Source organism: Saimiri boliviensis, chromosome 16 (assembly GCF_048565385.1).
Source record: "Saimiri boliviensis isolate mSaiBol1 chromosome 16, mSaiBol1.pri, whole genome shotgun sequence".
Taxonomy (NCBI): Eukaryota; Metazoa; Chordata; class Mammalia; order Primates; family Cebidae; genus Saimiri; species Saimiri boliviensis.
The window spans coordinates 57766382-57794234 of record NC_133464.1 but is presented as its reverse complement, the minus strand read 5'-3'; the positions used below and the strand labels follow the sequence as shown (position 1 = coordinate 57794234).

Sequence of the window (27853 nt, the reverse complement as noted above, 5' to 3'; positions counted from 1 at the left end):
TTCAGTCATAATTAATGTTACATTGATTTACATAAATGGAAATTCCAAGACTTAGTAAATTAGGGAAAAAAAAAGCAAATTACATAACCATACATAAGGTATGGTGCCATGTATAGCTAATAAAGCAAAACAAACCTCACAACGTTTATATACAAACACATACACGGTTTTATTTATATGGTCTTTTCTGTTGACTGATGACCTTCGTTCTTCAACCCTCATTTGGTCACCCAGCACATATTTACATACTATATAATATTTACATATTTAACTACATTAAAAAAAAAAAGTCTATTTTGACTGCGAATTCCTATGGAAAGTTCTCTGACATGTCCGGCTTGGGTCAGGTGACCATTCCTGGCCAATCAACCTGGAATCAGGCAGATAACATGGCACAAAATGACTACAGGGATTATCTCTTTTTTACCTCTCCTAAAGATGAGATTCATAGTCAAGCTCACACAACTTTTAAGGGAGAAGCTTGAGATTTTGGAATGTAGGTCATCACCAAATCAAACTTGGATCCACTCATCCAATGTGCAGCGAAAGCCAGACACTGTCGCCAGGATTTGTAGTGAGAGAAATTGAGGTATTATTGGGTGTGCAAAAAGAACTGGGCAGCTTAAGACCCAAGCGTCCTAGACCAGGCTTGGTGGCTCACGCCTGCAATCCCAGCACTTTGGGAGGCCGATTACCTGAGCTTAGGAGTTTGAGACCAGTCTGGCCAACATGGTCAAACCCTATCTCTACCAAAAGTGCAAAAATTAGCTGGGCATGGTGGCAGGCACCTGTAATCCAGTTACCTAGGAGGCTGAGGCAGGAAAACTGCTTGAACCCAAGTGGCAGAGGTTGCAGTGAGCCGTGATCACGCCACTGCACTCCAGCCTGGGTGACAAGAGCAAGGCTCTGTCTAAAAAGGAAAAAAAAGGACCCAAGCTTCCTGATGGCTTACAAGCAAGGGTTTTTAATGGCAGGGGTACACTTTAGGAAAGCGGAAGTTACAGGCAAAATCATAAATCAATACATGGAGGTTATCATTGGTTTCAGCCAAAAAGGTTAAGTATCTTGAAGCAGGGCTTACAGGTTATAGGAAGATTCAGAGCTTTGCAATGGTTTAAAGTAGGGCTTTGTCTAAAAACTTAGGGTCAGCAGAAAGGAATGTTACAGTTTTGCTTGTGGGTATGATTCTTTCTAGGCCCCTTAAGAAGAAATCTAGAAGAATGTTGGTTAGGGTTCAGTCCTGTTTCCCCTTATCTTAGGTCCACATGACAGTGGGTGGGATTTTTCATCCGGCATGAATCTGCGTTCCTAAAAAACTCAACATGTGATCTTTCATTTTTATAGGGAAGTAAACATTGTGTCCTTATTCCAGGCTGCTCATTTACTTTTCTGAAGCTAAGGTACCTGGAATTTCCCTTGAAGAGACTCAAGATTTTTTATTAGTATGCATGGGAAGATCCAAGCAGGCCCGTGAGAGACGTCCCTGCTACATTTTTGTTGGATGCTTATGCACAGTATCACATCCTGGGACATGTTTAGCTTGGAACAAAGCTAGGGGAGAGATGTAATAGCTGTCCTTAAGCATCAGAAGAGCAGTTAGACCTCTGGTTGAATGTTAGAACTAGGACCATTTAGAGACAGATTTTCCCTCCGTTAAAGGAGAAAACAAAAACAAAAACGGAAACTAAAAACTTGTCCAAACATAAAGTTTGTATCTTGAGTTCTCTTTCAGAGAGACATTTCAAGCTACGCTATACAGACAAATGAATTATACGGTATGGATATTAAAAAGCTGAGAGTGTATCAAAGCTTGACTTCATTCAAAGTATGGAAAAAAACCAAAGAGCATACTGTTTTTGTTAAAGTGAAAAAAATTAGGTAAAGTTTATATAAGTAGACTGATAATTTTTGAAGAGAAAATACACCATTAAGCAAAGTTTCAAAAACCTCAAGTCAAATCTTAGTGTATTTCAAAAGCAAAGCTTAAATTCATTCACTGTGGTTAAACTGCATTTCATCAAGTATTTGTTGAAATAAACTTCGTGAAATCATTATAGTTTTTATTGTATACATATCAGTGACACAGAATAAAAACCTTACTCTCTAAAACGTGAGAATAGAACATAAAAATGACTAAGCATGTGATCTTCAACCACATTCATATAGTTTTTGAAATAATCTTTTACAATTAAAAAGTCACTTATTTAAAACCACAGAATTGACAGATGATGTGTGCCATGTAAGTATTAGTTTAGAAACTTACAAAACAATTTTAGTGGTGGCATTTATGTGTGGAGAGAAAAATGTGTAACTATCAAGAATTTTAGTTATTTAGTTCTCTTCTCCCATTTAATCCTAAGAGTACATCCGGCTCAGTGCTGCATTAGGGCGGCATATCAAAGTTTCAGTTTCTCTTTCCAACGCTGTTAGCTGTTCTAATGAAAATACAGAAGGATAATGATCTTTTAACATAGCTGGTAATTTACAACTTTTCTCTTGAAGACGTTGAGAACGTCTCACTGGTGTTATAAACTTGAGCTTCTTAAATGCGGAATTTGTTTCAAAGTCCACCTTCTTCATACTGAAAATTAAAACAATATTCTCAAAGTTCAAAAACATGTTAATGTTTTTAATCTGTACTTTCATGATAGGTACCATACCATATAGCTTGTATAAGCATGTAATTGTCTTTTAGAGAGGTACTATAAGCTCATTATCCTTTTCTTAATTTGTCATTACAGCTTGTACACGGAAGATACTTGAGTATCTAGAATTGGCTAACTCCTGAATGCCAAAACCTACTGTTATTAATAATCACAGATTAAAGTAAAATTATATAAAAGTTTTCTTTTTCAAAATGGCAATATTTGGGGAGAGTAAACATAGCATTTAAAAGGTGAAATGTTCCAATGACATTCTATTTGTTTGAAAACTTTTTTCTTTTTTGTTTTGAGACAGGGTCTCGCTCCATCATCCAGACTGGAGTACAGTGGCATGATCTTGGCTCACTGCCACCTCTGCCTCCCAGGCTCAAGTGGTCCTCCTACCTCAGCCAGGCTCCCAGATAGTAGGGACTACAGGTGCATGCCACCTAGCCCAGCCAATTTTTTTTTGTAAAGATAGGGTTTTGCCATGTTGCCCAGGATAGTCCTGAACTCCTGGGCTCAAGTGATCTGTCTGCCTTGGCCTCCCAAAGTGCTGAAATTACAGGCATGAGCCACCATGCCCCGCCTGAAAACTTTTCTGTGTTAACAAATGGTAGCTGTAATCTGAAGCTATCTCAAAGATTATTTAAATGCCATATTTATTATCCCCAAGCATCAAAAAAAAAATCACAGCACATTACATTTGAAATGTTTACCTTTGCAAGTATGGCGTAGTAGACACATTATACTTAATTAAGGAACCTGTCCTCATTTCTGTATTGAGGGTTTTAACATCATGGGTTGAATCTTTCGTTTTGCTGTCTTGCTCTTTTTCACAGTCTTGGAATAGCACATTTCTATGATGTTTACTCTCCATTTCCACTTTTTCTGGATCTACATCAACACCTGTATCTTCAATACTGACTTCTGTGACTAATTCCTTGGTTGCACAAGCCTTCTCTGTATTTTCTTCTATAGAAAGTACATTTATTAGATTAAGCTTTTGGCTGAATTTTAAGAACAAAATCAGAAGACATTAAACTTATTCCTAGTTGGCCAAATTTTCAAAATAAAAGAACACAACTGCCAGCACCGAACCATTCCTTTTCCTCAGCCAACTATGTAACAAACCGTTGCCAACTATGTAAACAACATTTACTATTATAAAGTGAGATAAATACTATATATGTAATAAGAACAAAGGATTATTAAAACCCACAAAAGGGAACAACTGACTTTGCTTGTGGTACAGGGAGATGGTTAGGGAATGCTTCACAGGTGACATTTAGACTGGGTCTTGAAAAGTGAGTAACTGACCAAGACCAAAGAAGACAACCTTCCTATGGCACATAAAAGAAAATGATCTATTAAAATAACATTAAAGAGCCAGTGTGTTTACAATATAGGGTAAGGGGCAAGGGAGGAGTGGGAGCGGGCGGTATTGAGCTCAGATAGGTAAGCAAGAGGTGGATTGTAATGAGCTTTATATGAAAGAAGCTTGGTTAAAAAAAAAAAAAAATTGACCAGAGAGACAGATATAATTAAATTTGGTCAAGATAAAGGATTGTCTAGAATGAGAGAGAATGAAAAGTAACAATCTGGGAGGGCAAGAAGATGAAGTTGTTGTAATAGGCTAAGTAAGTTAGTAAGAGGTTGGATCGGAAGGAAGAGTCCAATTTGAGAAATATTTGAGTGAGGACTTTTTTTTTTTAAGAGACAGGGTGCCTGTCATTCTGTTGTCACCCAGGATGGAGTACAGTGGAACAATCATAGCTCACTGTAGCCTCAACTTCCCAGGTTCAAGTGATCCTCCTGCCAAAGCCTCCCAAGTAGCTGAAACTACAGGTGTGCACCCCACGCCCAGCTAATGTTTAAGTTTTTTGTAGAGATAAGGTCTCCCTATGTTGCCAAGGCTGATCTAGAATTCTCGACCTCAACCGATTCTTCCACACTGGCCTTCTGGTGTTGGGATTATAGGCATGAGCCACCATATCCACCCGAATCAGAACTTATTAACAAATGAAGGCATGACTGTGTGGGAATGAGTGTGCATATATATCAGGAGCATCTTGTCTAAAATTTCTTGCTTAAGAGTCATAAATGCCAAAGGAAGGTTTTTTCTTTTCTTTTTTGGGACAATGGGATCTTGGGTATAGGAAAGCAGTGAGGGCAGTCAACGATTTAAAAATGAAACATGCTAGGCTAGAAATACTTGCGAGACATCCTGATAAATACATTGAGCTGAATAAAAACTTAGATTTAATTATGAGGAAAATTATTAAAAATTTTTACTAAGAGAAATTTTAGTTGCATGATAGTGATCGAGTTTTTAATAAGTGGAAGCTGAAAAAGAAAGAAAAGAATATAGATTAATTCAACAAATATTTAAGTGCCAAATACATGCCAGACATTCCATGAGCACAGGAGACTCAGTGGTCAGGAACATTAGACACTGTCCTTGTATACTGAGTTTACATAATGCAAAAGACAGGACAAACAACTAAATAGTAAGCAATCAAATGCATCAAATATTGCATAGGGAAAAAACAGGGAGCACAAAACAGGTGCACTAAACCTAGGCTGAGAGGAGAGGGAATGGTACATCAGGGAAACCATCAGGGAAGGCTACTCCAAGGAAGTGACATTTGAGTTGACATCTTCTAAAGGATAAGTAGAACTTAAGAAAAAGCAGAAGACTGTCTTGGAGAGACATGGAGGGAAAAGAGAGTATAACCTCTTTCAGGAAATGAAAAAAAAAAGAAATAAATTCCAGGACATGGGGAGAGGGAAACAGAAGAGGCTAGACTCAGCAATTTATGCAGATGCATGACAGAGTATTTAGGTTGTGGTGTTGAGAACAGATTGGAATGAGGCAAGAGCAAAGAGGAGGGAAAGAGAGTATAACCCCTTTAAGGAAATGGAAAAAAAAAAAAAAAAGAGAAATTCAAGGATATAGAAGAGGGTAAGAAAAGAGACTAGACTCAGGAATTTATGCAGATATGTAACAGGGCATTTTGGTTCCAGTGTTGAGAATGGATTGGAATGAGGCTAGAGCAGAGAGGCAGGTAAAAGTGTAGGTCATCTTGAATATAGATAGGAAGGAGAGTAAGGATGGAATGATGTAGATGGATCTTAAGAGACACTTAGGAAGTTAAAATGAATTTGATTAGCTGGGGAAAAAGGGATGGGAAATGGAAAAGAAAGAGGGAGTAAACAATCACACCAAGATTCTGACTTGGAATTCATTAAGACAGAATTCATTCATTCAGTAAGTCTTCATTCATTAAGACAGAGAACTAAAAGCATCAGGTTTAGGGGAAATTATGTATTCAAGTTTGGCTATTTGTGTTTGAGGTAGCTGTGAGACATCCAAGTGATGCTTGTCTCTTACTATTTCTTTCTTTTGAGACGGAGTCTCGATCTCGTTGCCCAGGTTGAAGTGCAATGGCGCGATCTCAGATCACTGCAATCTACGCCTCCTGGGTTCAAGCGATTCTCCTGCTTCAGCCTCCTGAGTAGCTGAGATTACTACAGGCATGCGCCACTACAACCAGCTAATTTTTTTGTACCTATTTTTAGTAGAGATGGGGTTTCTTCACGTTGATCAGCTTGGTTTGAATTCCTAACCTCAGGTGACCATCTGCCTCGGCCTCCCAAAGTACTGAGATTACAGGCGTGAGCCACAGTGACCAGCCTTTTTTTTTTTTTTTTGAACCCTCTCTTGAACTACTTCGACCACTTATGTTCTTTTGCTGTTTACAAATAAATGACTTGTGAAATTGGTTTTATATCCAGAACTTACAATTATACATTTCAGAAAGCCAAGAGTTTATGGATAGCTCCTTCCCCCATCTGAAGACTAATAAAATACTATACCTGCTAGAAAACACCAACTAGTAGTATTCTGTAAGACAGGAACAGTAATTTAATCAGATTAACTACTGCTTTTATCTTTCCACACGTCTCCAGAGATAGAATTATGAGAAAAGCTCTTTTTATGAAATTTGAATTTCTACTTCACTGTGTTTGTGAATAAGAGACAGGACTGGATTATTCTTAAACTTTTCTCCCTTTTTTTTGGGGGGGGTATACTAGTCTTTCCCGGGTGTCCCTTTCCCTGCTTCTCAAGCTCCTTCATTAAATACTATTAGTAAGATCAGATCATACAGATCTTTCATAGGTTCCCCTGGTGCATATTAACAGTCACCATAAATTGAAATAAGTCCTGATAACTAAGCATGCTGCGAACAGAAGCATGACCTCCAACACAGCCATCAGCATAGTAATCAGCACAACCATTAGCATATCAACCCCAGTGAACAGGTTTTTCTTTTTGCCAATACATGTAATAAAAAACTTATATAACATACTTAATTCAGAATTTGAGTATGATCCTTTTTTAAGGTTTCACCCTTCAACCTAGATTTCTACATCTTAAATTCATTTTCCATACTACAAGTAGGGGTACTAATACTGTTCTGGAAAGCAATCTGGCAGCATGTATCAGAAGACTAAGAGTTCAAACTGTTGGCACAGTGGCTCATGCCTGTTTTCCCTATATTTTGTGAGGACAAGGTGGGCAAATCACCTAAGGTCAGCAGTTCAAGACCAGCCTGACCAACATACCCATCTCTACTAAAAATACAAAATTAGCCAGGTGTGGTGGCACATGCCTGTAGGCTGAGGCTTGAAGTGAGCCGAGATCACACCATTGCACTCCAGGCTGGGTGACACAGGACGCCATCTCAAAAAAAATAAAACAAAACAAAACAAAACAAAAACATCTCAAACTGTTTGACTCTTGTTAAACTTAATCAAAAGGAAACAACTAGATATATAGGCAATGGCATACAATATGCACTCAAATATATGCTGACTATGTAATATACAGGTATAGTAAATAATTGGAAACTTTTTTTTTTTTTTTTTTTTTGAGACGGAGTCTCACTCTGTCGCCCAGGCTGGAGTGTAGTGGTGCGATCTCGACTCACTGCAGCCTCTGCCTCTTGGGTTCAAGCAATTCTACCTCAGCCTCCTGAGTAGCTGCAACTGCAGTTGTGTGTCACCATGCCCAGCTAATTTGTGTGTGTGTATGTGCGTGTATATTTAGCAGAGATGGGGTTTCACCATGTGGGCCAGGATGGTTTTGATCTCCTGACCTTGTGATCCACTCACCTCAGCCTCCGAAAGTGCTGGGATTACAGGCGTGAGCCACCTCGACCAGCTGTAAACCGTTTTTCTAAAGTTAATTAACATTAATGGCTACAGTTTAATAAATTTACTATGTGTCATATAATATGATACTTTATTAACATTATTTCATTCAATGGTCCCCAAAAATCCCTCTTTTACAGATGAAAGGGTATTAATTTTTGGCCTAAAGTCACATCAACTGGCATAAGCTTTATCTAAATCTAAAAAATGTTTACACATTTTATGACTGAGAACGAATGAATCTTCTATCTCCATCTACTATCCCCAAAAAACAGAATTCTTGAATGAGCTTTTCTAGGCAACACAACAGATCACAGAATTTAACAGGTGAAAAGTCTAGAGATCTAGTCAAACAACCTCATTTTTAAGGCAAAAAATTAAAGCCTAGAGACAATGCAACTTTTATAGACATTCAGTGACAAATCTAAATATTGAGCCAGATCTCTTAATTAAAAATTCTGTATACTACATAAAGCCATTTTATCTCAGAGGTAGGTCAACACCAGTATGAGGAAAGAAATAACCTACATATTTTAAAAGTTAAAAAAGATAAAAGAAAAACTTATTTAGCAAAGAAATAGTAAACCTACAATGAGATACCATTTCGCACCAGTCAGAATGGCTATCCTTAAAGAGTCAAAAAATGGCTGGGCATGGTGGCTCACACCTATAATCCCAGCACTTTGGGAGGTTGAGGTGGGTGGAACATGAGGTAAGGAGTTCAAAACCAGCCTGGCCAACATGGTAAAACCCCATCTCTACTAAAAATTACAAAATTAGCTGGGTATAGTGGCACATTCCTGTAATCCCAACTACTCAGGAGGCTGAGCCAGGAGAATTGCTTGAACCAGGACCGGGAGACAGAGGTTGCATTGAGCCGAAATCGCACCAGTGCACTCCAGCCTGGGCTACAGAGCAAGACTGTGTCTCAAAAAAAAAAAAAAAAGGAAGGATGGAAAAAAAACAGATGCTGGCAGGGTTGTGGAAAAAAAGGAATGCAGAATGCATTTTACACTGTTGGTGGGAAATTCGTTCAACTACTGTGGAAGACAGTGTGACAATTCCTTAAAGACCTAGAGACAGAAAAATCTTCAACCCAGCAATCCCATTACTAGGTATATACCCAATATAAATCATTCTATTATGAAGATACATGCACATGTATGTTTACTGCAGCACTATTCACAATAGCAAAGACATAGAATTAATCCAAATGCCCATCAGTGATAGACTGGATAAAAAAATACGGTACAAAAAAAAAATACGGTACAAATACACCATGAAATACTATGTGCCATAAAAAGGAATGAGATCATGTCCTTTGCAGGAACATGGCTGGAGGCCCATTATCCTTAGCAAACTAACAGAGGAAAAGAAAACTAAATACTGCACATGAGAGTTAAGTGATGAGAACACATGGACACCTAGAGAACAACACACACTGGGGCCCAAGGGAGGGTGGCGGGTGGGAGGAGGGAGAGAGTCAGAAAAAATAACTAATAGATACGAGGCTTAATACCTGGGCGATGAAATAATCTGTACACAAACCCCCATGACACGTTTACCTATGTAACAAACCTCCACATCCTGTACAGGTACTCCTCATCTTAAAAGGTTAAAAACAAACAAACCAACCCTACAATTCACTTGAAGGAAATAAAAGAACTAAAACTTACCCAAATTAACTTTTTCTTGACTCTTCATTGTTAGAATATCTACAATTGTGTGTCGCAGCTCTTCAATTGGCTTAATTTTTTTTTAATGAAGAAAGCAGACCCATGTAAGTTTTATTTTCTGACATGAACTAGGTATCCAAGTTGAAAATATTAAAAGTAAGTGATTAAAATTTCATACTGTATTTTAAAGGCAGTAGCTCTTAAACCATGCTTCTCAGACCACTAAGATTGAAAAATGACTGTCTTTTCCAATGTATAGACTAAAAATGAACTTGAAACATAGAATTTCATGTTTGAAAATATCCCCATAATTTTACTTAATTAAGCCTTGCTCCTTTTCTCTTACATTTAAGTCTATGGTTATCCTTTTGTTTCATATGCTATCAAATGTGTATCTGAACAACTTAAGGTTGATTACCTCAACGTATTTCATTCATTCAAAAACTTACTAAGTGCCCATGATTTACCAGGTATTATAAGCATTTACTATGTTCCATCCAACACATTCAAGATTAGAAAAGGTATGGTTCACAGCCTCAGTTCCAGAAGTTACTCCTGAATTACTCAGCTATCCTGCTTTCAGTTTCTTTGGCTTATTTTTATTTATTTATTTATTTATTTATTTATTTTTGAGACGGAGTTTCGCTCTTGTTGCCCAGGCTGGAGTGCAATGGCGCCATCTCGGCTCACCACAACCTACGCCTCCTGGGTTCAGGCAATTCTCCTGCCTCAGCCTCCTGAGTAGCTGGGATTACAGGCACACGCCACCATGCCCAGCTAATTTTTTAGTATTTTTAGTAGAGACGGGGTTTCACCATGTTGACCAGGATGGTCTCGATCTCTTGACCTCGTGATCCACCTGCCTCGGCCTCCCAAAGTGCTGGGATGACAGGCTTGAGCCACCGCGCCCGGCCGGCTTATTTTTATTTTTTGAGACAGGGTGTTGGTCAGCTAACCCAGGATGGAGTGCAGTGGCACGATCATAGCTCACTGGTCTTGAACACCAGAGCTCAAGCAATTCTCCCACCTTAGCTTCCAGTATAGCTGTGACCACAGGTTATCTACCACCATGCTTGGCTAACTTAAAACTTTTTTTTTGCAGAGATGAAGTCTCACCATCTTGCCCAGGCTGGTCTCGAACTCTTGGACTCCTGCCTTGGCCTCCCTATGTCCTGGGATTACAGGCATGAACCATCATGCCTGGCCACTAATTTTATTTTAAGAGATGGAGTCTATGTTGCCCAGGCTGGACTCAAATTCCTGGGCTTAGAAAATCCTTCCACCTTGGCCTCCCAAGTAGTTGGGACTATAGGCACGCACTACTGTGCCCAGCCATCTTGGCTAATTTTGATTCTTGTTTTCCAGCAGCTTCTCCTCTGGTGTTACATCTTTCTGTTTACGTTATGCTTTCTATGTGAGCCTTGGTTCCAGTTTTGCATCCTTGCTACAATGTCCTAAGTTGCCTTAAGTAATGTCCCTGCTGATGCAATGTAGTAGGGGCCTAACACTCCCTACCAGATAGCATTCTGTCAAATATAATTACCCTTCTGGAAAGAGTTTCACACATGATAACCACTGAGAGACTATCTGATTTTTTAGTTAAGTGAAAAGTCAAATAGCATTTGTTGATTTTGTTGAGACTAAAGTGAACAGACCTTTCTTAAAAATGAGTTTTAAAAAATTATCTATATAGACAATCTCCAAGAATGTGTTTCTGAGAAACCTGGTCAAAAGGAAATATATTTTAGGAACATTTATCCATAAAAACAAAAATCCCCAACCAAACAAAAAGCTCAAGAAATGATTTATTGTATACCCAAAGCTTCATGTATCAATAGGATAGCAGAGATAGGAGTATCGTATCAAGCCACTAGGGAGGTAATGTTAGAGAAACGGGTTTATTGCCATTTTCTATATGCCGACAGAACCAATATATATAGTGTATATATTATACACTCTCTAATAGTAAACCTGACTCTCTCTATATATATCTATCTATTTTAAATCTGACTATAAATATATACGCTTAAGTCAAAGAGTTCTCTCAGAAAAACATGAGAGCTTGATAACATTTAAAAGGCTAATCTCTTTGCTTTATATTCAATAAAGAAATTTTAATATTAGATTCAGTCTCCCAATAAATTTCCAACCAGGAAATGCATACAATAATATGCTAAAATATTTCATTCAGAAAGTTTCATTAAATGTACATTTCAGTTTACATGCATTTTCTAAAGTCAGATTATTCCTAGTACAAGAATGAAAGACTCAGAAGGCCATAAAAGCTTCTATAATGCAATCCTTGTGGCCTTTAAACATATACATCCACAATTTTCTCAAGTTATGTTGTGATGTGTTTCAAATTAATTCTGAACTGTCTACTACACTGTAATAGTAAAGATCAACAAATTTTTATCTTACCTGAGCCCCTGCCAGAACGGCTTTCTCATAAATTGCAATAATATTTTCAACAGGACTTGTGATTGGTTCCATAAGTACAAGACATATCCAATACTTAACAAGCTTTCTGGCATCTCGAATATCTTTAATCAGGTCATTAACTATGACCAGTATATCTTCTTTTGGACATCCCTAAAAGAGCAAGAAATAATGTGTGATATTTTTTAGCCTACAAACTATGAACAATAATTGAACCTACTATAGTCAAGATCAATGATAAAGATAGCCATAAGCGTAAAGCAAAAAATGAAACATTAGTTGAGACATTCATTAGTAGAAAATGAACACTTACTTGGTGTTGATTTTATCCTTATATTATGGGATTCCATTTGTTGTTAATATCTTCAACCAAATGCTTATGAGTGGGAACAGCCCTGTGGCATTTTTTTCTCTTAATTGTCTTTGCTGGGTTTTGATATTATGATTAAAATCAATCCGTAATGGTTTATGTCAGTTACATATAGTTAAGTAGTAGGGCAGAAAAAGTTTATAGTATCAAAAGAAAAAAACTTCAACTGAGCAGAAATAAACTCTGATTCTTTCCTATTAGAGAATCAGAGTTTTCCTGATGGTAACTTTCACTGGTGCTCAAAACCACAAAAAGTTAAGAGGCTCATGAAGAGTAGAGTCAGGTTCAGGTTTGAAATCATACCTTGAATTCATTTTTGGTATGGACCTTACACACCAGTAGCTGACCAAAACAAGATTAAAGAGCAGTCAGTAAACAAAGACAATATTCTGGAGCTGATTATTATACTCCACAAGATTTTGATCCAAAGAGCAAACCTCTGCAATAAATTCAAAACCATGATGATGTTGCCTTATATGAATGGAATTTCCTTTTGCTTTTTTTTTTTTTTTTTTGAGATGGAGTTTTGCTCTTGTTGCTCAGGCTAGAGTACAATGGCACAATCTCGGTTCACTGCAACCTCCACCTCCCAGGTTCAAGCAATTCTCCTGCCTCAGCCTCCCAAGTAGCTGAGATTACAGGCACCCGCCACCACACCTGGCTAATTTTTGTATTTTTAGTAGACACAGAATTTCACCATGTTACCCAGGCTGGTCTCAAACTCCTGAACTCGGGTGATCTACCCACCTCAGCCTCTCGAAGTGCTGGAATTACAGGCTTGAGCCACCACACCTGGCCAGATGAATGGGATTTTGTTTGAGAGTATTTTAGGTAACTTGAATTTAATCTGTGATGATAATGACTCACACAATATTTGTGTTGCTAGTCTTTGGTAAAATGTGTAATGAATGTGAAAAATAATCTGTAAATATAACGAATAAATGTAAGAAACATTAGAAGCAATAAGTAAATATCACCTCAGTATATTATGTAATTATCTCATAGGACTCAAATATTTATAATTCAGTAAAAACACCTAATTATCCCTTTGATACAGGTTAAGTATCCCTAATCTGAAAATCCAAACCTAAAATCCAAAACTTTGAGTATCAACAGCATAATGAAGATGACCATCGTTAACACTGCAGAAAACGAACCTATAGGTGAAAATATGTGATAGGCTTATTAAAGGACTAGAGCAGCATTTATTCAGAACAGAACAAGACATCATGTCCCTTTATAAAATCAAGGAGAAACTTCTAAGACAAAAACCACTGCTAATGAGGCAGATGACTTGAAGAAACATCTTAAAAAGCCATCCAGTAGAATGCCTCCTTATCCCTAAGGATCCACTGCCTGTTCCCTCAATTGCTTCTGCTGTTTCTTCTCACCTAAAAATGTAAAACACAGTGTAAAATACCTCTTAAACACAGCATCATAGATGGAGATTGATAACGTGCTGCTGTTTGTTGTTGCTGTTGTCTAACAGCTGATACAGGTATTCTGATTCTCCTGTGCTGCTCAGTTACTCTGAACATAGTTTTTACTGTATTAATGTTGTGGGTTTTTTTTAATAAATTGTTAAGTACTTATGTGTGAATAAGAAGATAATTGCTTATTAGTAGCATAGAAATTCAGAGTCAGGAATGACGGTGATGCCAAACAACCAGGCTATCCCATGCCTGGCTGACACAGTGACACTTTTGCTTTCTGATGGTTCAATGTCCACAAATTTTGCTTCATGTACAAAATTATAAAAAATATTGTATCTTTAGGCTGCATGTATAAGCTGTATATAAAACATAAATGAGGCCGAGCACAGTGGCTCACGACTGTAATCCCAGCACTTTGGGAGGCTGAGGTGGGTGGATCACATGAGTCCAGGTGTTTGAGATCAGCCTAGCCAACATGGTGAAACCCAGTCTCTACTAAAAATGCAAAACATTTGCCAGGCATGTAGCACATGCCTATAATCCCAGCTTCTTGGGAGGGCGAGGCAGGAGAATGGCTTCAACCCGCGAGGTGGCGGTTACAGTGAGCTGAGATAGCCCCCTGCACCCCAGCTTGGGTGACAGAGTAAGATTGTCTCAAAAGCAAACAAATACACAAACAAAACATAAATGAATTTCGTGTTTAGACTTGGGTTCCATCCCCAAGATATCTCATTACATATATGCAAATATTCCAAAATCCAACAAAAAAGTTTTCAATTACTTCTGGTCCCAAGCATTTTGGATAAGAGATATTCAACCTGTACATTTATAGGAACTCAAGGCAAAAATATAGTCAATTAAAGGCTAATCTCACAATTCATCAATGAAGCAGTATATCTCACAATTAAATAACTGTTAAAATAATTTCATAGTTCATGTCAAGGCAACATAGTATCACCAACAACAGCTAGTCAAAAAGACTGATGATATAATTTAATTAAATAATGTTTATGAAGGTAATTTGCAAACTATAAAATGCTAAGCAAATATAAAGACTCTACCTCATTAATCAAGTTCAGGCATTCAGAAAATGTGTTGTTTACTTTTTCAGTAAATAATCTTTGTTCATCTTCTTCTGCCATGGTAGTCCAAAAAGACCCAACTGGCTTTTCTTTTTGTCCTTCGGGCTCATGCTCAATAACTACTGAGTTCGGAGGCCTTTTTAGCACTCTTCCTTTGCCAGCTTTCCATTCACTCAGAGGAGCTCTATAGTTAGAAGCAGATATAAACATTACTTTGAAATAGCTGAGAACTCTTAAATAGAGGAAAAGTTAAAAAATAAAAAAAGTCATTATTTTAAAGTAATCTTACTCTAGCAGCATGTACATAGTTCACAAGCTTGAATAGTAAACATATCAAGGCCAAGTATGCTCAGAGACTCCATGAATGCATTTTGAGAGATTATAAAGTATTTCCCAATTATTATTAAGCATTTACCTTAGATTTTAAAAAAACAATCTAATAAAACATACTCAAACACAAAAACTTATAGATCATAATGTTCCATAACATAAATCTGCCTGCATATGACAGAGGAGAAACCATGAAAGAAAATTCTAGGCCAGGCATGGTGGCTCATGCCTGTAATCTCAGCACTTTGGGAGGCGGAGGCAGGCAGATCACGAGGTCACGAGTTCAAGATCAGCCTGGCCAATATGGTGAAACCCCATCTCTACTAAACTGGGCGTGGTGGTACACACCTGTGGTCCCAGGTACTCGGGAAGCTGAGACAGAATCACTTGAACCTGGAAAGTGGAGGCTGCAGTGAGCCACCATTGTACCACTGCACTCTATCCTGGGCAACAGAGCAAGACTCTGTCTCAAAAAAAAAAAAAAAAAGGAAAATTCTAATGCAGTCAAGGGAATTATAAGCCAAATCTACAAACAGCATGTTATTGAAAACTAAGGTAATACAATGAAGAAAATTCCATCTACTTACTTTCTCTCTTCTGCGGTTTCTTTGGGATGAGCTGATCTCCCAACAGTTGCTTTTCTTATAGCATGTCTTCGTTGGTCAATGGGCTTCGGCTTTTCTATCAGTTTGTCATTAGACAATGAAGCAGGCCTGGCCACAACTTCAGATGCTATGCTTGTTGACAGCGTCTGTCTTATTATTATTTCTGGACAAGAACTGGTTTTGACACTAGGTAAAGCTGTTTTTGATTCTAACAGTTCTTTTTCACGAGGTACTTTCTGGATTGTAACATGGGCAGAGGTTCTCCTGATGCCTTGTTTCACAGTGTCCTGGGTATTACTGTGACAACTTCTAACTGGAGGTCGGACAAGTGGTGTGTTCCGAGATGTAGTGCTTACAGATTTCGTGGTGACAGTCATACTTGAGGATCTATTACTTTTAACTGTTACACTGCTGGTGTTTACAGGCTGACGCTTTGTGGCTTTAGGGACAGTGGCTGAAAGTTTCTTTGTTGCTTCAGAACTCTCATCTTTGACTTGTAGAGGTTTTCTAAATGAATTAACCTTAGACTGAACAATCTTTCCATGGTAACGTCCAAGTACAGGTTTCTCGGGCATGTTAGTATCTTGCTTTGGTTTTTCTGCAGTGTTCTGTTTCTTTTCACTATTGTTTTTAAGGTGAAATGCCTGGCTTAATGTCATATGTGTACTTTGGGGATCATCTTCAGTTAGTAACGACTGCAGAGTTTGATTAGTATCCTTAGGTTTATGTGTGTCAATTACTAAAGTGGAATTTATTAGTTCATTTGAAGGTTTTAAAGGAATACAATTTCTCCCCACTATTGTACTATTTTTGCTCCCTGCAGGTCTCTTCCCATTTTCTTTATCAGCCTAAAAGAATTATTTAAGGAAAGTGTTAATGAAAGGCAAAACGGAAAAGGGACAGTTTAAGTAGGCTATGTCCACATCTTACCATTTTTGTTTTAAGTTTCAGCAGTTTAGTCGCTTCCTGAACTTGGTCCTCATATGTCACAGCTCTCTGACCTCTACTACTTAAAAACAAACAAAAGGATTAATCAATCAATCAATCCTGTACCAGGGGACTTCCTTTTGGGGAGGGAGAAGAGGGCAATGTTAACAATTAACTGACTTATTAATTCTAAATTTAAGAAAGACCTGTGACATTTTTCCTAAGCAAATTTTTTTTTTTTTTTTTTTTTTTTTTTTTTTGAGATGGAGTCTTGCTCTGTAACCCAGGCTAGAGTGCAATGGCATGATCTCAGCTCACTGCAATCTCTGCCTCCCAGGTTTCAAGAGATTCTCCTGCCTCAGCCTCTTGAGTAGCTGGGATTACAGGTGCACACCACCTTACCCAGCTAATTTTTGTATTTTTAATAGAGACAGGGTTTCACCATGTTGGCTAGGCTCTCTTGACCTCCTGACCTGAGGTGATCTGCCCACCTTGGCCTCCCAAAGTACTGATTACAGGTGTGAGCCATCACACCCAGCCCAAAGCAAAACTTTCAATAGTTTTTAATAGTGTAAACAAATGACTGAGGAATTTAAAGATATTTTCTAAAAGTCTTAACACTCTGCCCATAGAATTTGTAAATACTTAATATTCTTACTTCAAATCATCCTTAAGTCATTCAAACAAGTCTTCAAAAAACCTTTAGTAAGCAATACGTTCTTGGTTTACTTTTAAGTACTTAGTAAGAGATGTACTATGCTAAAAAAACTTTCACGTGAGAGTCCACCCAAAAGTAATCAAAAATTTACCATATGGCATTCACAGCTTAATTTATATTAGGATACATTAAGAATATGGACTGGGGCCGGGCACTGTGGCTCAAGCCTGTAATCCCAGCACTTTGGGAGGCTGAGGCGGGTGGATCACGAGGTCAAGAGATCTAGACCATCCTGGTCAACATGGTGAAACCTCATCTCTACTAAAAATACAAAAAAATTAGCTGGGCATGGTGGCGCGTGCCTGTAATCCCAGCTTCTTGGGAGGCTGAGGCAGGAGAATTGCCTGAACTCAGGAGGCGGAGGTTGTGGTGAGCCGAGATCGCGCCATTGCACTCCAGCCTGGGTAACAAGAGCGAAACTCCGTCTCCAAAAAAAAAAAAAAAGAGAATATGGACTGACGGGTGCAGTGGCTCATGCCTGTAATAGCAGCACTTTGGGAGGCTGAGGTGGGAGTATTCCTTGAGTTCAGGAGTTCCAGAGCAGCCTGGGCAACATGGTGAAACCTCGTCTCTACAAAAAATAAAAAATTAGTTGGGTGTCTTGGAGGGTGCTTATAGTTCCAGCTACTTGGGAGGCTGAGGTGGGAGGATTGCTTAAGCCTGAGAGTTGAGGCAGTGAGCCAAGATCCCGTCGCCGCACTCAAGGCTGGGTGACAGGCTGAGACCATGTTTCAAAACAAAAACAAAAAAAAAAAGAACGTCAGTTTCTAGGTAGTATTGCAAAGCAAATCCTTCCTCAAGAAAGTGACCTAAACTTATTTTTATAGTTGTAAACTGGCTAAGGCAGACTGTGAGCAACTCTTAGCAGGTGATTGTAACAATTTTGCATACAATAAAGACAGGAAAAAATCATGTAAATTAAACATGCCATTGATTTTAAGACAGATCCTAAGTTCAGAGATCACGTTAAAATGTGAAAAAACTGAGGCCAGGTGCAGTTGGTCATGTATGTAATCCTAGCACCTTGGGTGGCCAAGGCAGGTTGATTACCTGAGGTCAGGAGTTTGAGACCAGCCTGGCCAAAATGGCAAAATCCCGTCTCTAATAAAACTATAGGCTTGGCACCGTGGCTCACGCCTGTAATCCTAGCAATTTGGGAGGCCGAGGTGGGTGGATCACCTGAGGTCAGCAGTTCAAGACCAGCCTGGCCATCATGGTGAAACCCCATCTTAAAAAAGAAAAATAGCCGGGCGCGGTGGCTCAAGCCTGTAATCCCAGCACTTTGGGAGGCCGAGGCGGGTGGATCACGAGGTCGAGAGATCGAGACCATCCTGGTCAACATGGTAAAACCCCGTCTCTACTAAAAATACAAAAAATTAGCTGGGCATGGCGGCTCGTGCCTGTAATCCCAGCTACTCAGGAGGCTGAGGCAGGAGAATTGCCTGAACCCAGGAGTCGGAGGTTGTGGTGAGCCGAGATCGCGCCATTGCACTCCAGCCTGGGTAACAAGAGCGAAACTCCGCCTCAAAAAAAAAAAAAAAAAGAAAAATAATAAAATAAATAAAAATAAGCCAGGTATGGTGGCACATGCTTATAATCCCAGGTACCCTGAACCTAGGAGGCAGAGGTTGCAGTAAGCTGAGATTGCACCGCTGCTCTCCAGCCTAGGCAATAGAGCCAGACTCCATCTCCAATATAAAATAAATGTTTATTTTACATTTGACACAGTTTGGTAGTTAATAATTTTGGTTACATTGCCTTTCATATCTATTTGCTCTGTCAGCTTGGAGAAGGGACAGAACTTTGACCCAGCCTGTACTATGCATTTTGAATAACGGTGAAGGGAGATCAAAATGTGCCACTTCATAGGGTTTCTTAGTAGTTAACTGCTTGCTAAAACAAAACTCAGGATGACAAGAACCCATCTTACTCACCTGTTCAACATGAAGACTTAATCCTGTTCAGTCTTACTATCATGAACCTGTCCTAAAAAGGGTTATCTGAAATGAGTCTTAGGATACCTACACTTTAGAGATTATAAAATATAATTGGTTAATTCTGAAAAGCTGCAGCACAGATGGGTTATCTTATTTAATAATTCACTGCTGCGATAACACATTTAAATTGACATCTGTTTTCTGAAAGGAATAAATGTACTTATGCCAGAAGCAGCGTTTTGGAATTTTCTTGTCTTCCTACTTTGTTGAAGAGTATTATAAACCCCTGACCCTGCTGGGTTCCTTATTTAAATAAGCAGTAGAGAGTCAATGTCTGAATCCATATTATCTCTACTTATTCCCTAGTAATTTCATTCCCTCCTAAGGTTTTTAAATAAATATTATCTGTACACTGACCAATTCCCAAGTGTATGCTTCCAGTCCAACCCCTCCCCCTGAACTTCAGACACACAACTATTTGGCATATCTGCTTGGATGTCTGGTTGGTACCTCAAACATAGTCAAAACAGAACTGCTAATTCCCGAGCTCCTCCTTCAGTCTTCCTATTTCACTATATGGTTATCACTACCCATTTACTTATCCAAACCAAAAACTTAGGATCACCTTTTTGTCTTAAAGAAATAAAAGATTTGTGAAGGATAAAATGTTTATTCCAAACTAAAGCAACTTATTAACGTAAAGTTAGAAATTACTTTTAAAACTTTGGAATAGCAAAACTTAAACAAAATTGCAAAAGTATCAACAGGTCAACGAGTATCTATACACTCCTTACTCAGGATCCACCTACTGTTAAAATTTTTATCCCATTTGCGCTATCATTTCCATCTCTAAATATGTGTGTAAGCGATATACATTTTTTTTTTTTTTTTTTTTAAGACGGGGTTTCACCATGATGGCCAGGCTGGTCTTGAACTCCTGACCTCAGGTGATCCACCCACCTCGGCCTCCCAAAGTGTTAGGATTACAAGCGTGAGACACCACGCCCGGCTGGTATACAAAATTTTTTACCTGAGACATTTGAAGACAAATTGTATACACCATGGAACTTTATTCTTACAAACTTCCTTAAAATAGGAATATTCTCTTACATAACCACAGTCATCAAATATATTTACCTTGATACACTACTTTAACCTACATTTACTTTGATCAACTACTTTAACCTACTGTTTGTTCACACTTTAGTTTTCAACTGACCAATAATGTCTTTTATGTTCTTCCTTCCTTCCAGTATAGGATATGGCATAAGGTCAGGCGTTGCATTTAGTCGTTATGTCTCTTTAGTCTCTCTTACTCGGGAATATTCAGGACTTTTAACTCCTTTCTTTCTTTTATATCCCATACCTAACCATCACCAGGTCTAGTCAGCTCTATCTTCTACAAACTGGCAAAATCTGACCACTCTCTCCCATCAGAAAGGGTATCAAGCGTTTTTAAGGGCAGAATATATCAATAAATTACCTAATACAAAGAATCGAAGATGAAAGTGGTGCTTTTTTTTTTTCTTTTGGAGACGGAGTTTTGCTCTTGTTGCCCAGGCTAGAGTGCAGTGGCGCAATCTCGGCTCACTGCAACCTCTGCCTCCTGGGTTCAGGCGATTCTCCTGCCTCAGCCTCTCAAGTAGCTGAGACTATAGGGGTGTGCCACCACACTTGGCTAATTTTTTGTATTTTTAGTAGAGACGGGGTTTCACCATGTTAGCCAGGATGGTCTCGATTTCCTGACCTTGTGATCTGCGTGCCTCGGCCTACCAAAATGCTGTTATTAGAGGCATGAGCCACCGCACCTGGTCAAAAGTGAGACTTTTTTGATCCATAAGCATGGCAATGATTTTGGAAGAAAATTAACGAAACCAGGAGAATAAAGTATTCCAAAAACGAGTTCACGGAATGTAATGCCACAGAGAGCATTAAATAATATTACCACTTGCTGGGTTCTCACTGTATAACAGGCATAACATGATGCATTCACTATCTAATTTAATTCTCAAGAAACAATTACCACTATCTCATTTTAATATATGTAAACAGACTCAAAGAGGTCATGTATCTTTCCTGAGGTTGCACGGCTGTAGTAGCAGACTTAACGACTGTAATTAGTGGTTACTAATTACATCCTCACAGGCTCTTTGCATCGAAGAGTGATAAGGGCCTGCGTTACAGTTATCTCTGGGGAGTAAGGGGACCTTTTGCCTTTCTGCTTTATCTACTTTCATGGATTTTTGTTTTTGCTACAACTATGTCCTATCTAAAATATTTTAGCAAAATAATAAAAATATTTGTACAGAAGGTTGAGACTACAATTAATGATCTGTAAGCATTTGGGAGGGCCACCCAACCCTTCCCTGAAGAACTCCCCAATACACTGAGTAAAAGCTTTACTAAATAATAGAAAGACTGACCTTTGTGTGGTGTAAACCATAAGTTGATAATCTGGTCTATGCACGTACTTTGCTTTGTAACTGTGTTTTGCTTAGATTGTGAATTAATTTATGCAGAAAACGAGGATCTAATGTTGCACCATGCAGTAAAGTAGCCACTAGCCAAATGTGGCTATTGAGTGCTTGAAATGTGGATGGTCCAAATTGAAATGCGCCGAAAGTGTAAAACAGACACCAGATTTTGAAGACGTTGTACCGAAAAAAGATGTACAGAGGTGAAAAGAAATAAACTTGACCTCACCTGGATAACATCTCGTTTTCCTGCTTGTATGCAAAAAGTGTTTTTCTTCTCAACAGGTGTTCCTGGAGTTTTTTTCTTTGCTCTAGGTAACAAAAGGTAAGGGCTACAAGTCAGTATTAGTTATAACATCAAATAAATTTTTTTTTACTAAATAAAGAGTTTATTTCCAACCCTGGTTCCACTTGGGGTCAAATCTCTATAACAAAATTCCCCAATTCAGAATTGCCTTTGAGAAATCATCTAAGAAGAGACTGTTACCACAACAGGTCCCCAAAGCGCCTCTACATAAGAATCATTCTCTACTGTCTGTGAAAAATCTGGAGAATATAATTTTCAATATACAGCTCTCGAAAGCGAAGATTTAAGAAACTTAGTGTTGGAAGTGAGGCGCCAGACTCCAAAGTTCTAATTTACCAGACGGGTTAGGTGAGAATTCCTTCCTTCTGCTTTCCCGTCTGTAGAAAAAAGAAATAACTTTTGATGACCCAGCCAACCCTCCGTTTCCAAAAAGTCTAAGGAGAAGCTGTGAAGTTGGAAAAAACACAGGATGCGACCCCAGTCCAGCAAAAAGTCGCTACGGATCCAGCAGGCGGAGAGCCCCGCGCAGGCGCAGCTGCAGTCGGTCCCGGCGCCCGGGTAGCCCCGCGCCCCGCCGTCCCCCCCGGGCTCCTACCACTGGTCCCAGCCTGAGCCCCGCACGTTTCCCCTCGCCTAACGGATTCCCTCACTGGAGGGTCCAACCCAGCCAGCTGCGACCACACACTAACACCACGCAGCGAGTCCTGCTTTTATGACCCGTTCCACAAGCCCAAGAATGCGGCAGGGCGAGGCCGAGGCCGCGTTCAGGGCTCTCACACAGCCGGGAAGGAGTGGAGCGCGCCAGGGCAGCCCCTAGCCCCGACTGCCCAGCCCGCGCCCGACACCGCGGCCCTCGCCTTTGAATGCAGACTGGGCCCTCTGACTCGGGGGCAGCTGCAGGTCTCGGGGCACGGCCGGGGTTCTCGTAGTCTCGGGTGGGGAGCTGCGTCTCCGCTTTGCGTCCATATAGAATTTTCTCAAGCCAACGCCGCCGCCACCTCCTCCCATTGGCTCCTGCGTGAATTGAATGAGCCAATGGGCATAGAGAGGCGGAGCCTGGGTTGCGGTTGCGCTGGTCGGTCTGGTGTCTACCGAGTTCGGTTGGGACTGAGTCTGCAGGTTTCAAACCTAAACTGCGCTCTTTATCTTGGAAGTGCGACGGGGGAGGAGTCAGCCTGCTCAGTCCCCACGACGTAGCAGGACTAGGTTGCAGGCAACAGCTTGGAACCCTTACAGTCCTTGGAGGAAGACAGACGAGAAAAATACAAGAAAAGTGTTGAATGGCTATGCTTCTTATTAAACCTCGGCTTGTTCACTGACGAGGACGTAAACACCGACCTGGCGTACCACGAGGATGTGTATTTTCCTTTCACTAAGATTGCTTCACCTTGAGCATCATAACTCTGAAGGGGACGTTATCACCTCTTTTTCCACTGAGAGGTGACAGGCTCAGAGGTTGTCCACGTTTGCACAGCGTGTGAAGGGGGGCTGAAATTGGGATCTACTTTCCATACCTTTATTCAAAGCAATTATCAGATGCAAAAAAGGGAGGAGTGGAGGAGAAACTGGAAAAATGAGGATAAGCCCCATCCCCTCCCCAAGGTGATACATGATTCTCCTGTGAAGCTATAATAGCATTTGTTGTAGACGTTTTGTGTTTGTGTGGTTAAGTGTGCTACCATAACCTTTCCGTTTTTCTCATCTAAAAATACCACCTTCATAAAACCCACACAAACACCCAATCCACATGACAGAACGAAACAAGTCAGGGCTAGGAGATTTTAAGGGTGGCAGTGGGGAAGTTAGGGCGAGTCTGGACTGCACCTGCCTGGTTTCAAGCACTGGGTTTTACATTTCTTGCCTGATCACTGCAGTAAGGCTGGACTGGACTATGCTTCAGCCATGTTTTATGGGTTCAGACGGGAGGATGTGATTTCCCCATTTACCCTTCCCGGGTCTGACGGCCTCCACAGCTGGCCCTCGGCAATGGTCAGTTTTTCCCACTTCTGCCGGCTTTTTTCTTCAGATGTCTTATGGTAGCATCTTGCTAATGGGGAATTTGGTTTGAGATTTTGTGTCATTTTTTCCTTGATGAAATGTCCCAGTTTTAATGTAACGTGTTCATCACCATCCTTAAGAATATCACGGCTGTTTAAATACTTCTGTCAATATTGTCGATTATTTATTGAAGTTTGATCAGACAGTTTGGGTAACCAGGAATTTCTATTAAGTGAGAGAACAAAATAGAGCAGTTAGTAAGTAATTCAAAAACCTCCAAAACATTATGCTAAGTAAAAGAGGTAATATATGAAAGGTTACATATGGTATGATTCCATTTATATGGAATATCTAGAATAGATACATCCATCGTAAAATAACTCAGAATAGCAGTTGCCAGAGGCTGAGGGTAGGGGAGAGTGGGGAGAGACCGCTTAATGGTTAAGGGATCCATTACTCTGAAGTAAATGTTTTGGAATCAGATAGACGTCGTGGTTGTGCAGTATTGTAAATGTATTAATGCCACAGACTTGTTCACTTTAAAATGGTTAACTTTAGGCTAGGCGCAGTGGCTCACGCCTGTAATCTCAGCACTTTGGGAGTGGGTGGATCACAAGATCAGGAGTTCGAGAGCAGCCTGGCCAATATGATGAAACCCAGTCTCTACTAAAAATACAAAAATAAAAAATTAGCTGGGCATGGTGGCACACGCCTGTAGTCCCAGCTACTCAGGAGGCTGAGGCAGGAGAATCGCTTGAACCCAGGAGACAAAGGTTGCAGTGAGCAGAGATCCCACCACTGCCTGGGCAACAGAGTGAGACTGCATCTCCAAAAAAATAAAATAGGCCAGGCGCAGTGACGCATACCCCTAATCCCAGCACTTTGGGAGGTGGGCGGATCGCCTGAGGTCAGGAGTTCAAGGCGAAACTCTGTCTCTACTAAAAATATAAAAATTAGCTGGATATGGTGGCGCACGCCTGTGAGCCCAGCCCGTTGGGAAGCGGAGGCAGGAGAATAGCTTGTACCAGGGAGGTGGAGGTTGCAATGAGCCGAGATTGTGCCATTGCACTCCAGACTGGGCAACAGGGCAAGACTCAGTCTCAAAAAATAAAATGGTTAATTTTATGTTATGTGAATCTCATCTCAATAATTTATATAAGTTGGTATGGTGATTAAAGAAAGTGACTCAAAAGATACCACGGAGATCTCAATAAGCTAAGATGATTAATAGGAACACCTGCAAAACAACTAGATTTTTCATCATGGCAATTCTCTAATCTCCAGACTCACCCGCTCCAATGACGAGATGGAGTTTCGCTCTTGTTACCCAGGCTGGAGTGCAACGGTGCGATCTCGGCTCACCGCAACCTCCGCCTCCTGGGTTCAGGCAGTTCTCCTGCCTCAGCCTTTTGAGACAGTTTTTAATATTACTGCCCACAATTGGAGAGAAAGCATATGCTTTTGTATAGATCCAAAAAAAAAAAGAAAAAAAGAAAAAGAAAAAGAAAGAAAGAAAGAAAGAAAGAAAGACTTCCTTCCAGAACCGGTCTTTGCCAACACAGCTGACCGTTAAACTGTAGGCACCTGGAGTATTGATGATTAATTAGCATTAGCTGTTCCTCCTGTGCCTTGTGAAGAAGCTAAAGTGCCTGTGAGAGAACAGGGAAGGACAATCTGAAAGGTAGGAAGACAATGGGGACACAGTCGGGGGCACAAAGTCTGGGGAAGAGAGAGGCTGAAGAAAGAGGTAATGGACCACAGTGTTGGGCACTGCAGAGGTCTAGTAGGACTGGGACTGAAAGGGACCATCGGATTCAGAAGGTGAGAGGTTCTGGCAAAAACATCCTGGGGACAAGTACAAAATACTGCTGACAGCAATTTTTAAAACCCTAAATAAATGGAGAGAGATTACATGCTCATGGATCAGAAGACTTTATCTTGTTAAGAAGTCTATTCTCTCCAAGCTGACAGGTTCAATCCCATCCCTATCAAAATTCTAGAAGGTTTTCCATAGAAATTGACAATAGGATTCTAAAACTTAATGTGTATGTAGTGGATCTAGACTAGGCAACACAATTGAAATAGAACAAAGTTGGAGGACTACCTACCTGATTTCAAGACTTATAAAGCTACAGTAATGAAGACAGTACGCTATGCTACAGGTGTAAAGAAAGACAAAGGAATAAATGGAATACAAAAGAGATTCCATCAGACGAGTGCTGCGTCCCGCGCTGCACAAGGGTTCAAAGACCTAAAAGGGAACGGTGGGGGATAAAGAAAGACACAAACACAAACAAAGAGAAAGCTGGGCCAGGCGGTCGGGGAGAGTGAGGATGCCAGTCTCTCAGCCCAGACCTGCTGCAGAGTACTTTATTTTATTTGTTCACAAAGCACAGAGCAGAGGAAGGGTACAGTCACTTAGAACACCTTGTGGTTATTATTCTCATACTTCAGTTAACATACTTCAGCTAACAACTATCTTGCAGCAAGGGCTGTGAAAGCTGGTTACCTCTCTGGGCCTGTCTCTGTTCTACCCCGAGACATACACATCCTCCTATTATGGTTTCACTTCTCTGAAGTTCAACCAAAGTTCCCCGCAGCCTTGCTGCTGATCTCCCGGAGAGAGGTGGTGACTGGTTCCCTGCAATTCCAGAAATACAATGAAGCCTATCTGGCCAACTGATTTTTCCAATTTCCAAGGCAACTCAATGAAGAAGGAAAATCTTTCCAACAAATGGTATGGGACAACTGGATATCTACATACAAAATATCAACTTTGACCCTTTTCTAAACTCGTGTACAAAAATGAAAAACAGAAACAAAACCTAACAACTTTAAAATGGAGCATAGGGCCAGGCCTGGTGGCTCACACCTGTAATCCCAACACTTTTGGAGGCCAAGGTGGGTGGGTCACCTGAGGTCAGGAGTTTGAGACCAGCTTTGCCAACATGGTGAAACCTGTATCTACTAAATATACAAAAATTAGCCTGGCGTGGTGGTAGGCACCTATAATCCCAGCTACTCAGGAGGCTGAGGCAGGAGAATTGCTTGAACCTGGGAGCAGAGGTTGCAGTGAGCTGAGATCCCGCCACTGTACTCCAGCCTGGGCGGCAGAGAAGAGTCTTCTCAAAAAAAAAATAAATAAATAAATAAATAAAGGAGCATAGACCTAAATGTATGAGCCAAAACTAGGAAGCTTCTAGAAGAAATCATAGGAGAAAATCTCAGTGACTTTGTGTTAGGCAAAGATTTCTTAATCAGTATCAATCTCTGTGGAAAAAAGATTTCTTAAGTGAGGAGGCAAATTCTACGAGATATGAAAGAAAAAAAATACACTGGACTTCATAAAAATTAAAACCTTCTGTCTATTCATTTATTGTCATATATGAGACACATGACATTTCTCCTTGCTCCAGCCTGGATATGGGAAACCCTTGTACAGTTGTCTATCCCAGCAGCTGTCATATGCCAGGCTTCTATTTGTGTACTACAGACTGTACATCCCTTCAGGGTAGAAAACCTACCTTGCAAATGTCCTCACTGCCTAACATTTTGATCATTGCAAAGCCCAGGTAAGACTCCACAGTTCCCCATCTGATTAGGATGCTTACGTCCCATGTTCCTTTCAATTAAAAAAGAATAAAAAGTTATAAACAACTAAATCATCAAAAATCAGGCAATGATGGTAAATTGTGATA

At 40.0% G+C, this 27853-nt stretch overlaps 1 protein-coding gene across 2 annotated transcripts; it reads right to left on the bottom strand.

The window, feature by feature from the left end:
• Positions 1–168: 168 nt before the first annotated feature.
• Positions 169–24556, bottom strand: LOC101030196 (cytoskeleton-associated protein 2). 2 transcript variants are annotated; one of them, XM_010337918.3, is made up of 9 exons: positions 23015–24556; positions 22080–22161; positions 16725–16803; positions 15777–16642; positions 14839–15043; positions 11957–12127; positions 9536–9605; positions 3362–3617; positions 169–2581 (listed from the first exon to the last, which is right to left on the bottom strand). In XM_010337918.3, exons 1-9 carry the CDS (start codon positions 23163–23165, stop codon positions 2356–2358), a joined length of 2106 nt encoding a protein of 701 aa, XP_010336220.3. In that variant the 5' UTR covers positions 23166–24556; the 3' UTR covers positions 169–2355. The 2 variants fall into 2 exon arrangements, with proteins under 2 accessions (XP_010336220.3, XP_003927289.4); XM_003927240.4 differs by having other exon boundaries at positions 16725–16800; positions 23015–24555.
• Positions 24557–27853: the final 3297 nt, after the last annotated feature.

Coding starts and splice junctions, on each gene's coding strand:
- LOC101030196 (XM_010337918.3), bottom strand. CDS start 23,165: ATGGGAGGAGGTGGCGGCGGCGTTGGCTTGAGAAAATTCTATATGGAC. Junction 22,162..23,014: donor GGCCCAGTCTGCATTCAAAG/GCGAGGGCCGCG, acceptor TTTGTTACCTAG/AGCAAAGAAAAAAACTCCAG. Junction 15,044..15,776: donor GAAACCGCAGAAGAGAGAAA/GTAAGTAGATGG, acceptor TTCTAACTATAG/AGCTCCTCTGAGTGAATGGA.